This window comes from Terrapene carolina, unplaced genomic scaffold (assembly GCF_002925995.2).
Source record: "Terrapene carolina triunguis isolate 2854851 unplaced genomic scaffold, T_m_triunguis-2.0 Scaffold25, whole genome shotgun sequence".
Taxonomy (NCBI): Eukaryota; Metazoa; Chordata; order Testudines; family Emydidae; genus Terrapene; species Terrapene triunguis.
In genome coordinates this window covers 1,756,582-1,770,202 of record NW_020664376.1, presented here as the reverse complement: position 1 = coordinate 1,770,202, position 13,621 = coordinate 1,756,582, and the positions used below count along the sequence as shown (strand labels likewise).

At 41.1% G+C, this 13,621-nt stretch overlaps 1 protein-coding gene across 1 annotated transcript in view; it reads right to left on the bottom strand.

Annotated features, from left to right (window-relative positions):
* LOC113406292 (gamma-aminobutyric acid receptor subunit gamma-3-like) overlaps positions 1 to 13,621 on the bottom strand; it is a 515,367-nt gene that overhangs the window by 15,737 nt on the left and 486,009 nt on the right. The window contains exon 7 of the mRNA XM_026650329.1: positions 2,373 to 2,525. Coding sequence (XP_026506114.1) covers positions 2,373 to 2,525 — 153 coding nt within the window. The remainder of the gene's footprint in view (positions 1 to 2,372; positions 2,526 to 13,621) is intronic.

Genomic DNA, 13,621 nt, shown 5'->3' with positions numbered 1-13,621 from the left:
CACTGTGGTTAATCTTTCCGTGTCTCTATTGATACAGCTAATTTAAGAGAATTGCATTAGTACCATAAGGCCTGATTCTCATTTACAGTAAGGCCTCCTTATACCCCATTGGCAGTTGAAAATGGCCTTAAAATTTTAAAGCCCCTTTCTACTGCTAGAGTAGCAATGTAGAGACACAATACTGTAAATAAGAATCAGGCCTCCAGTCTTTTGTTTCTGGAAAATGGGGTTCAAATTATGCATATCTGGAATTCTGAAGGACATTTATAGTATATAGCTGTTCAATTCAAAGCTTACCAATGCAACACTCAGCAGGATTTGGAGTGTTACACCCAAGCAGAAAATCAGAACACACTTGTCAAAAGGGTTGCTAAGGTTTGTGAATTTCTGGAGTGGAATTGGGACATTTATGATTTTGTGTTGACCTCATGGGAAGTAATTTTTTAGTGTTGCATTATTTGTTTTTAATTAACTAATGTATGCTCTCAGCAGTCTTATTGCAAGTTCTCCCAAGTCTCTTCCCGTTACTGCTCCTGTTGCATACCTCCATCATAATGAACCATCTATGACTTGAAGAGATGTCCCCTGTCATTCACTAAGAATAAAGGCTCATTTAACCCTGTAGCAAGATGGGCTGTGTACTTACAGCAGGAACCGCTGATGTTTGGATTCATTGCTGAAACAAAGTGGTAGCTAGTGGAAAGCCTATACTTAAAACATATTTTTAGTAACATATTTCTGCTGTCATTCATCGTGATGAGCTGGACCATCATTTTAAGATGTTAGTTTTGCTCATTTATGTGATGCAGAATGTTTCAGGCCAGGTGCTGACAAACCTTAATAAATGGCTGCACAGCAACATGCCTCACTGAGTTACGGACTCTGCTAAAATTTTCAAATGTGGTTAAGGTATTTAGGAGTCCAAAGCCTTCTGGTGAGATATAAGCTCCTAAATCCCTTAAGCACGTTTGAAATTTTCATCTTTATTGCCTCCAGAGCTCTGTGTTCTGAGCTGGAAGCTACATCACTCAGGAGGTGGGTGGCTGCCCTGATTCACTCATTTGCTGGAAAAAATGATAATGCTAGACTGAGGCACTCTGAACAGCCAATAAACATTGCAGTCTTGAACTAAATGGCTTCCTCTTGTGACTTTGTGAGAGAACAAACTCGTGAGAATGGGGAATTCCTCTAAGAGTCTAGCTCCCCAGTGTGATCTTAGTAAGCTAGCTTGCAGAAACAGGTTTAGATAAGGACTCGTGATCATTTTCGGTTCAATAAGTCATTTTAAAAGAATTTTTCCTATATAGAAAAGGGGCAGATGGTGATGACCTGTGCATAGCTGCTAGGAGGGTCAGAAAGCTTTGTGAAAAAGACCTCCCCCGTTATAGGGGGCCCTCCCCACCTGCCCCCCGCAACAGCAGTCCCTGTTCATTCCTAGGGAACTACTCAGCCAAAAGGGGGTAGTGAGACTACAGCCCTGATCCCCCTCCATCTGCCATCCCCCACCCCTGGTATTTTCTCTAAAGGGACAGGCTATTTGTGTCAGCATAAGAGTTGTGCAAAGTGAGTATCCCACTGGGTGCAGAGCAGCTCTTGGAAAGATTATGCTTCCTTGAGGCAAAATTTCCCATGTTCTATTCCTGGGATGGTGCACTGACCAGGGCTCAGGCATACCAGCCCCAATGTCTTTCCTTCTGTTTTAATGTGTACATAGTTAATCTCCTATTATAACCCCGCCCCTGTGTTCCTGATACTTGCACAGCCTGAAGTTTTTGTGTTAGACTTTGAAAATTCTGCCCAATTATTTTTAACATAGCCTACATTTAAGCTCCTAAATCCACACTTTGCCACTTATATAAGTGACCTGATTTTCAGAGGTGTTGGAGAGCTGCCAGCACCTCTGAAAAACAGGACTCTTATTTATGTACCTAGCTCTAGGCACTCAAGCATCATCATTTTGGACAAATTTCTTCTTATCCATCAACATTTGTCTGTCTATAAATATAACATAAGGAACAGCAGCTTAAGGATGGAAGGAAGGAAGCAGTCTACTGTGCCTATCATTCAAAAATCCTACTAGAGAAACCACAGAAGGATTAGCGAAGCAATCATTTATTCTGAGCTATTATGCAAACAAAACAGGTGGCAGAGTCATTTATTTTTAATTGTCCCTTTAAAACTCAAATACCAAATTCCCTTGTCACAACTGGCTTTTAGGCCTGTAGGAGCTGGCTGTGACGATGTACAGTACATATCTAATGCCCAGAGACATTGGTCTCCTAATTGGAAAGGAGATGAAATTTTCAAATGGTAAAGCAGGATATTTGTTAATATTCAACACAGTGATAGAACAGAAAGAATTAAGACCTTACCTAGTGCTGTTCTTGCTGGTGTAGCATCTTTTTTAATCCAGAATGATACCCAGGATAACACAACTGTTAAGATGCAGGGTATGTATGTTTGAATAGTGAAGTATCCCATTCTTCTACTTAAATCGAAGTATATAGTCATGACTATGTAATCACCTGCAACAACAGGAAAGAAGCCAAAAAGAATATTGTGATGAAGTTCAGTTACTCAGTCGCCTCACTGGTAATCTTTAGAGCAAGTATTGTTTCAAATATGCAAAGTGTATGAAATATTTCCTTGTATTCTGAGACCATCTGTGCAAAAAAGCCCAGGCACAATGCAGCTGAATTAAAGCTTTCTCACTCAGAATTTCCTTTGTTTTATCCCTTTGATAGAAATTTCAATGTTTCTGGACAGCTGGTGTGAGGCGGGGAGTGGAGATAAGATTCTTCCTCTCACCTAATCTTGACTAATACCTTTTCCGAAGGCCTCTCTGCTTCCTGAGGCTGGAACTTCAGAATGATTCCATGGTAAGTATCACTATCATAGAATATCAGGGTTGGAAGGGACCTCAGGAGGTCATCTAGTTCAACCCTCTGCTCAAAGGGGGACCAATCCCCAGACAGATTTTTGCTCCAAATGGCTCCCTCAAGGATTGAATTCACAACCCTGGGTTTAGCAGGTCAATGCTCAAACCACTGGGCTATCCCTCCCCACCACTAGGCTACCATCTTCCCACAAACTTGCAGTGGCCATTTCACCTTCCCTCTGCCTTCCCTCCTATGGGTGCACCTTCCCTGCCCTCCTATGGGTGCACCTTCCCTGCCAAACACCTGATTTCGGATTTGATTGGCTTCACCGTTTCCCCCTCGGACCACAATGCTGCTCTACACAAGCTGCTAGGGGTCCTTATGCAAGATGAATCACACAAACTTTCTCCATAAACTGAGAACTTGTTCACAGACATTGAAAGCTCAATGTGGGAAAGCCTTAATTAGCCTCAAATCAGGTTTGCTACCACAGAGTAAACATGACAAAGTACAGCATCCTCTCTCGGGGCCCCTTAACAATATTTTCTATGTTCTTTGTGATTGGTAACATTTCAGTATTCCTTAGTACCAAATGTATTATTGAATAGTTGGCATAAAAGGTTCCCTTGTGTTAGTAAAGTACATAATACCACCATTTGTAAATTTTGTTTTCTGTCTAGCTAGGTTTTTATGTTGTACCCATCAGCACAGTGGTGTCCAAATTGTATCAGAAATATAGCTCTGTAAGCAAGAAGTGGAAAAAAAAATGAGCATACGATAGTATTTTGCACAGTGCTGTCCCTACAATGCCTATGTGTCCTGTTTTTGAGAAGGTATAAAATTGTGTGGGTTTTCTGATTTATGTATGTAAACCACCCTAGCCTGTGGAGAACTTTTTTGCTCCTACCCTATAGAAGATACAATTCTCTGTGGTTATCAGGCTCTAAGAAGTTCTATGTGAAAGCAATAATGATTGTGTGATCTTATTTGTTATTGAGCTGGGGATCTGTGAGGTATGAGAACAGAATATGATGTAAGCACACTACTGAGTTTATTGATACATGTGCATAACTCTCAATAATTTACATGGGAAGAGTATAACGCTATGTCTACTGCTGCACTTTTAGTATACAGCACTTCGCCTTTTATTCCTGTGTTCTTTAAGTAGCTTTAAAAGTCCTTTTGTGATTATTATTGCTACAGATGTGGTCAGGGCCGGCTTTAGGAAGTGCGGGGCCCAATTCGAACATTTTCGGCGGGACCTCGGCAGGGATGATTTAAAAAAAAAAACGTAAAAAAAAGCCTTTCATTTCTTAGCAACCGTTTCCCTATAAAAAGTTCTGATTTAAGGGATATGCCACAGTATGTATTTTTTGTACCAATAGGGTTACCATACGTCCGTATTTTCTCAGGAGAAATTTTTAAATCCGGATGGCGATTTAAAAACCAAAAAGCCTGACATGTCCGGGAAAATACGGATGTATGTTAACCCTACCTAAAGTTCTTTTTTAAAAAGATGGGCCTGAACTAGAAATGAGCTCCGTTTCATGTGTGGGTCCCCACCACTCCCTGGGGGTGTGTGCACATGTGTGGGTCCCAGCTGTTCCCTGCCCCCCTCATTGAAGCAGGTGTGCAGGGTTACTGCCCTGGGAACTGCAGGGCACCAGTGGACATGGGGCTGGCTGGAGGCAGGGCAGGGGCTGACTGGAGGTAGGATCTGGCTGCAGGCAGAGCAAGGGGTGCGGGGCTGGCTGGAGACAGGGGGGTGTGAGGTGGGCTGGCTGGCTTCAGGCAGGGCCGCAGGGGGGTGCGGCAGGGGTTGGCTGAGGGCAGGGGGTGCGGGGCTGGTGTGGGCAGGACAGGGGGTGCAGGGCTGGTGCGGGCAGGACAGGGGGTGCAGGGCTGGTGCGGGAAGGGCACGGGGTGCGGCGGGGCTGGCTGGAGACAGGCTGGCTGCGGGCAGGGGGTGCGGGGCTGGTGCGGGCAGGGGGTGCAGGTACAGGGGGTACAGCCCACCCTGTACGGTGAGTGCCCCCTCCTCCTCCTCCCTCCCCCACCGGGGTAGCAGCAGCAGCCTGGGGTTCGGGGGCTATTTAAAGGGCCCGGGGCTCCCCTGGTTCTACCGCCCCGGCCCTTTAAATAGCTGCGGGAGCCCTGGGGAAGCGGCGGGGCTCCAGCGGCTATTTAAAGGGCCAGGGTGATAGAAGCAACGGGAGCCCTGGACTTTTGAAATAGCCCCCAGAGCCACGCAGCCCTACCCCAGGGCTCCAGCAGTGGAGCTCTGGTAGCAATTTAAAGGGCCTGGGGCTCCAGCCCCTGCTGGGAGCCCCAGGCCCTTTAAATTGCCCCCTGGGGAAGCCGGGCCACCTCGGTAGAGCGCACCAGCTCTTGCCAGTACGCTGTACTGGGGCTTGGGCGCGGGGCCCTCTTAGGGACGGGGCCCGATTTAGGGGAATTGGTTGAATCGGCCTAAAGACGGCCCTGGATGTGGTTTGATAAGGTCATTATGTAACACTGACAGAGCTTGGTTGCCGGCGGGTGGTATAGAACCTGGGACCTCTAGTGCTAAATGCATGAGTCTTAAGCCATATGGCTCTTAGCTAAGGCTATAGACTAGACTCATTAATCTCTCTCACTAAGTGGTCTTGGTGCCACTAGATGGGACAGAGCCCCACACCCAGGAGGTGTGTGGGTTACAACGACAGACAGGGCATAAACTTGCTTGGACCCCTTTTCCAATCACATGGCAGACGATATGTACAGTAATCAGCACCCTGCTTTTCCAGTAGAGAGAACTGTATTTCTACTTTAGGGTTAGAAGAATCTCCAAGCATTTAAACAGCTGCCATTTTTAAGGGCTCCCCCAAAATTGCTCACAAAATCCCTGTCACACACAGAAAAAAGAACATTGAGAGCTGCAGTTCCTCTTTAAAATGGATCATTATTGGTTGGGTGCTGTCAGCATTCTTAGTGCTGCACAGAACCATGTAGGGGAGAAAATCTGTATCCCCAAAGGGCTTGTAGTCAACAGGGATTGCCGTTAAGTAGTTCCCCCTTGCCAACAGATTCCACAGAGTGATCATACAATTATGTCTTCTAGATACAGAGAAAAAACCTATAGTGATTTCAGATACTGCTACATAGTAACTTTTCTTAGCTCTCCTATACCTATTTTAATTCATAGACCTCAAAGCCTCTTCTAAAGGATGGTAAGTATCGTAATTGCATTTTGCAGATCAGCAGCCAGATTTTTAAAGGTATTTAAAGGTGCCTAAAGACCTGAAGAATATTTGAGTGTCACCCAGTATGAAATTCATGAATGGCTGGGAGAGCATTCATGTAACATAGCTGGGAGTAATTTTTCATGCTAGTGGCTGTATGTGGGCAGGCTCGGTGTGGTTGCTTTGGCAGCAAAGGAGTGTAAAAGGCACCCCAGGCTAGAGAGTTATGGGGACACCGCTGTTCAACAGTTCAGACTGTACCCTGGGGAATGTCAGAATATGATGCTATAGACATAGTAAAAGAAAACTCTAATCTAGGTACCAGATTTATTACCACAACATTAGCAGCAGGTCAATTTTCATATCTTCCTCATACCACACAAGATTTCTCACAGTGAGGAATGGAGATCAAGCCATGCAGGCAATTGCAGTGGGGAGCCTTTGAAGCTTTCGTTGTATGCAAATTTGTGTCCAGGACACATTCTCCCCTGTTTGTTTAATTATAGAAACATTTGACAAACAAATGGTGCATCAAGGGTCTGACTCTGAGAATCAGGAGTACCGTAGCTTCGCTGAAGTCCGTGGAGTTACACAAGTGTGAAACTGATGTGAGAAGAGACCTAGCCCCTGAGAGTCTAAAGTAAGGCTAGGCAGTGCACTGTTTGGACACTATTAAAGCCGCTGTGTGGGGAGGAAATCATCTCAGCATTAAAAAAACTGGAAGCACTTATGTCCCTCAGGTTGGCACTACTGTGGTAAGTAAAAGCTGTGTGCTGGCCCAAGGCTTTTAAAAACGACTGTAGATTGCAGTATGCATCTAAATTGCATTTTAGATTTTCTTTTAACCTTGATCAGATCAACTCCTTTTGAGTGACCTCAATTTGTCACTCAGCCTACTGAATAGCTGCATCAGTCCCTAGTTATCTAAAATTTCTTGCTAGGAGTTTTTGTTAGTGTGTACAGCAGTAGCATGTACATGCCAAGTTGCACACAGTACAGTTTTACAGCTACTTATTTAAAGTACATGGACCATCAATAATGAAAATCACACAGCTTCTATTCTAAAAGATTACAGAAACGTCAAAGGAAGAGGTATGAGTCTTATAGGCATTAACAATCCAAAATATAAAATTAAAGTATTCTCTTCATTCTGCATTGTGGGACATAGTTGTATATGGTACATTCGTTCTATAGAAATCCAACTGATAATGCGATTTCCAGATGAGGAACAAATACAGAACATGCAATACAGATCTGCAAGGCAGATTTCAGAGGAAAACCCTGCTTTAAGGTAAAAATAATGGATATAATGGACTTTAAAAAGATAAGTAATCTAATTGCAAAAATGGAGGCCACATGGAAACCAAAGAAATCTCCAATTTGCAACTAAGAAAATAATTGTAGTTATCAACAACTTAAATAATTTCTCAGGAAACTTACCTAAAATTTTAACTAAACAATCAGCCAAGTTATTGAAATAATGAAAATTGCCTGTAGGCAAAATAATCCACTACAGGTTTTATCTAACAAGAAAAAAATGTATCTTAAGGCAACAAATCTTTTAAAGTAATCAAAATAGCGAGGCAACATTTCTCATGAAACCCGGATGACTGTTGTCTGTGACCTAAAATACCCTTATTAATTTTAGTTTATAATTTGAAAATAGGACCGGGGTGGAAAAATAATGATTTTCTATGGATTCAGAACCTGGAGTTTTAATGAATGGTGCTAAGCAGCAGCATATTGTCTTTTTCTGCTAAAGACTGAGGAAGGCTTGAGTGAACTGCCAAAAGTTTTCCTATATCACATTAAAACTCAACTCCCTTAAAGATGAAATCTTTGAGTAGCACATAACTGGAAGTTGTATTTTTAAATAAATCTTTTTACAGTTTAATCACACTCATGTGCATTGCATAGTAATTCATATCTTCAAATTAGACCATATGTTTGATCTATTACAGTTGTTTCACCATCTTACCCCTCATCTTCACTCATTCTGCTGTTATACTCTATGGCTAAAATGGATGGTGATCCCATTTGTCTTACTAAAAGTTAAACGAAGACTGATTTTAGTGATGTATAATATGAAACTACCATGGACCAACTTGACAATTTTCTGGTTTACTGTATTTTTAGTATGTGAAAGAAGACAAGACTCTTGTTCTTTCTTCACCTGAAATGGAGAATAATAAAGAGTGTCAGAGTTCACCTGTGACATTAGTGAATGTGATTGTGAGAATACAATCTACTCACTAGAAAGACGACTAACAGCATGCTAGGAATATATTACTATAGACCTGTGGGACTCAAAGAGCTCATAGGGGTAACTCATTTAACATGTTTGCTTTTGATAATATTTCATGAAATCTACTTAATACTGGGTGGGTAAATTTCCCCATCCTCCAAGTTTCAATCTCTTTTCCATGTCTGAACCCAACACCATCATCCCCCCATCCCACTCCTCTTTTTTCCCTTCCACCCAACCTTGTCTGACACCTTTTGCTTCCAAAGCCTTCCCCTGTCATTCCTTTATGGCTCTCCCACCAAGTCTGCTGTGCTGTCCTAGTAAGTTGAACAACTCTTACTGGGCTGGCTACTCTCTACCTTCCATAGTCTGGAGCACCCCTGAGTCAGAAGCACCTCAGATTGCAATGCACATCTCTGATCTGAAAACAACCAGCCCAGCTCACAGGGCACTAAACAAGTTAGGATTTCTTTAAGTATCGTTTGCCTCTTATTGATGCAACTTCTGCAGTTGACTTGTCTATCCAATTGCTATCTTGTGCTGAAATGATTGTGCCAGATGCTGCCCTCTTACTCCGTCAGGGAGAGGAAGACCTGCCTTTGGAAGATCCAACAATTGAGCGCAATCGTGGATGAGACAGCCTGGCAGCAGTGACTCTAGAAAGACATTCTCTTATTTAAAAAAAATATGATAAAAATAGGACATTGTAAATGCTTCTTGGAGATGCAGAGAAGATGAAAGGCAGGGGAATAAATAACCCTGTCTCCCTTAAAATCTTGATAACCAAAGAAAATGTGCTTGGGCTTATGCAGTCTTTTATTCTGACCCCTCCAAAACATGTTTTTCTGTGTGTATCACTAATGCTCATCACCATGGAACAATCTTTGATCCCAAGCACTCTAGGATGAATGCTCCTAAGGCCTACAGAAATATAAAATGACTGAGGTCACCCTGCTACGTTAGGTGTTTTTCTCAGATGGCTACACATTGCTCTGATGACAGGGTTTCTCCAGTGTGAGTAATGATGCGTATGTTCACACAGGTGCACACACACAAGAGCAGACAGGCACATTTGCACACATTCCAACATGTAAACGTACAAATTCTGAAGTGTTATATTACAGGTAACTTGTGGGCATGATATGTTAAATAACCATCTCTATGGATCTCCAGGGGTGGCTTTGAGTATTATTTGTATTATCGAAGTATTGTAGCCTAAGAGCCTCAATCTTGGAGCAGGATTCCATTGTGGCAAGTGCTATGAAAACACAACAGAAAGATGATGCCAGCCCTTAGGAACATACAATCTAGATTAATAATTGTTCTAGGCATGGACAATGTGTGTGCGTATGTATTGTGCACAGTCCAGAGGCCGCTGTCATAATATCGAGTGTGCATTTTTTTCTTATGAAATACAGTGAGCCCATTAATTGCAAATGGCTAGCAGTAGTAGTAATTGTGTTGTTGTTACATAAATTATAGGTCTTTTTTTTTTTTTTTTTGTATCTCACAGAGCCATGTATAATAATATGGGGGTGGGGGAGACAAGCAAATTCCAAAAGTATGTTTTCATAATAGGAACTTTGAGGGTTGTTTTAAAGAATATAATAAAAAAAAAAGACACATGCGTAAATAAAAGGGATTAATGTAATGAGTGGATATAAGGTCTCATTAATGCCAATGGGAGATTTGTCTTTGACTCAAGTAGGACCAGGATTTGGCCCTAAATTATAACTCATAACTGAACTGTCTCTTATTTAAATGTTTGCCATTGTAAAGATTTTTTTTCTCGTGTAACAACATTAGGAAGTATAACATTTGGGAATATATTTTCACTTGAAGCTATCTGTTGTGTATTTACTGAGTCAGCATCAGGTAATTTACATTTGACGTTATTTGTTCTTCCGTAGGCAATAACCTTTCATTTTCTATGACAGAACTAGCATTTTCAAGAGCCCAATAAAATGTCAAAGTTGTGTTGAATGACATTGTGTCTGTTTTGAAAATCTGATGACTAGTATGTATTTAAATTTATTTCATCCTATGATTTTGAATGGTAGTGTTAAGCTTGGAAACATTTATGAAATGTGTTAGAGGTCTAAATTATTCATACTGGCAAATTTTTCAAATTATTGACATACGTGTATGAAATAAAATGTTTAAAAATGAATCTTTTTCAATAGTTTAAATAACTGTGTGAAATCGAAAAGACAGAAATTATCGTGTCCTAAAGAACTCATTATGTACTGTACGCCTACATTTTAAAGTAGTTGATTTGAAATTTGGTTGCACATATTCTACAGTCTTCAGCTACACTACACAACTTCTGTTAAGTCCCCTTTAGCTCTTTGAGAGTACAGGAGAGATAGACCAACATCTGTGTATACAGCTGCATGCAAGAAGGCAACCCCAAAGATATAAACTCCCAAACAATAAAGCCTGAGCTACTACAGTGCTTTGTTTGAGTGATTAAAAAGAGTTTGATCCTTATAATGATAGCTTTATTCTGAAAACCTAAGTGTTCTTTGTTTGCAGCACTACTATAGAGCATAATGCTTCCCCTCAAAATAGGCCATGTGAAGTTATAGCATCCTACTCATCCAAGCACTGCTGCCAGCATCAGAATTGCTTTTAGACCACGTCTAGCCATAATGACATTTTCATTTCAGAGCAGAAAATAGCATTTTGTATGCTCTTTCAAATACGGAACTAAAGAAAATGATTGATTTTTCATTTTACTATTGCAAGGTACAAATAATATTGAGCAGTCCTCACAAAAAATGCAGGTCCATCAAGCCAAGCAATACGAATAAAAACATATAATACCATAAGCAGAAATTCAGGCCATGATTACAAGTCTAGTTCAATTTCTGACTGAACAATAGAAAAGCTACATGTATAACCTCTATCACCTAGAATGCATTTAGTGCATCAAGCAGAGAGTAAATCAGTGTCCAAATATTGTAGATCATGAATTATCTATTACTCTTTATTCATAGAGAAATTATCACTAAGTATCACAATTAGGTTCCTCTTTTGCCTAAGGAAAGATTAACAATATCCAATGTAGTTTGAATAATAATAAGTTACCATATGCCACTGCTGTGTCTGTGAAGATGGTACTACAAGACCCTAAAATATTAATTATTTTTATAGGGTAATATAGCATTGCAAGGGTTATTGGCTGGGAGCACAGTGATGCTTTTAGAACAAAACATTCTCCACACTCCGTGAAGTACAGAATGCAGCAGGAGTAATGAGCAGACACTAAGCTAATGCTTCTCAAACTCATTTTGCTGTTAATAATTGTCCAAACATGCCTGGAGAGCCACAGTTTAATGTTACCTGTTAGGCAGTGCTGATCACGTCCCACTTATGTATACTACTAAGATTTTTAATGACACGATCCATTGACAATATTGCTTGGGGTAGGGGACTTGGCCTCTTTGTTTTTAATGATGTTTGGCATGAAGTCACACAGGCTTTAATGTTAACACTTTTATTATTCAGAATTTCATTTAGACTGATACAATTAAGACTGGAAATGGAATCTAAATTACTTTGAATTTTAGAGGAGTTCAGATTTCAATAATTGGACCTAAACCTGCCTTGATAGTGTTGGGTCTGACTCAAAGCCAGGAGACCTATTTTCTAGGACTGTTTCGGAAATGGAATTTTTTTTGACAAAATACCAAGTCATTGAAACTGTAATTTTTCATAGGAAAGGGTCACTTTCAACAAATGTCCCATTTAAAAACTGTTTTTAAAAAGTTTCAAAATTGCCAAAACATCCCATTTTGACATTTTCTATAGGAAACGGTATGTTTTCTCAGTTCAAAATGACTTTTCATTTCAAAATTTAAGTTAAATCATAAAAAAGAGGTCAAAATCTAAATGAAATGTTGTAATTGATCCCAAGCATTCCCAACAACCCATCCCCCGGCCTCCCCAGATTTTCAGTTATCCAAATGTTTTGAGATTTGGACTTTTTGTCCTGATCTGGGCAGGACAATTTTTTGAAATCTTGAAAACTTTCATGGGACAGGAAAACAGTTTCCCAGCTGGCTCTACTATTTCCAGGTTCAGATGCAGATGAAATCTCTCTTGTTTCTGCAAAACTTCTTCCCCCAAATGGCAGAACCTTCATGAGAATAGCCGTTCTTGTGAGATTACTGTGCATTTTACAAACATCAGTTGACCTCACAATCCTTCCACCATCTGTGGCAGAAATCTCATGAGAACATATTACAAGGTTCTGGTGCTGTCAAATCTGAATCCCAACCTCAAGTCCTAAAGCAGCTTTCATTGATTTTAAGACCAGAAGGGACCATTGTGATAATTGAGTCTGATCAGCATAATACAGGCCTTAGGACTTCCCTGAATTAATCACTGCTTCAGGTAAAATACATGTGGTTGAACTAAAGCATATCTTTTAGCAAAACATCAAATCTTGACTTAAAGAATTTCAGTTGTAGAGAATCCACCACAATCCTTGGTAAATTGTTCCAATGGTTAATTACCTTCTCTGTTTAAAAAAAAATGCACCTTATTTCACATTTGAATTTGTCTAGCTTCAACTTCCAGCAATTGGATCTTGTTCTACCTTTGTCTACTAAATCAAAGGGCCCTCTTGTAGTCTGGTGAACATGATCACCAGTTTGGGAAAAACAAATGGCCATGCCCAGTTCAGTTTGTAACCCTTATCTCAGAGCCCTGTTTATTTACCACAACACACACATGAAATGTGGAACAACACCACTAAGTAACAGCCCTGTTCCCAGCCTAGTTTTTGGGGGGGTCTCTGTACTCCTGCAGCTTAATGGTCTAGATCTTTTCCAATCTAACGGAGTCTTCGAGGCCTACCTGCCTTCTCATAGCCAACTTCTGCAGCCACAGGAGAATGTGCTCCCAGCCCTCTTCTGGTCCTAGGCACTCTCAGGAACTTGGGGTCTTTACTTACATTCCTTAGCTGAGAATCATCCAAAACAGTCACTTGATGCTGTCCAGCTGGGTCTGATGATTCCCAGCACCTACGTGCTGGGCTTCTCTCTAAAACAAGGCTGGTGGCTCCCTCCTCCTCCTCCCCACCCCTTAAAAAGGCAGATTGCCCTGTTACAGGTCTATTATCAAATGTCTGTTCCCCAGGTAGGTTCTTGAAGTTGGTGATCAAGACACCTCTTCACCTCCTGTTAGAATAAACAGATTGCGCTCCTTGAATCTGCCACTATAAGGCATGTTTTCTAATCCTTTAAACCTTCTCCCAGCTCTCCTCTGAG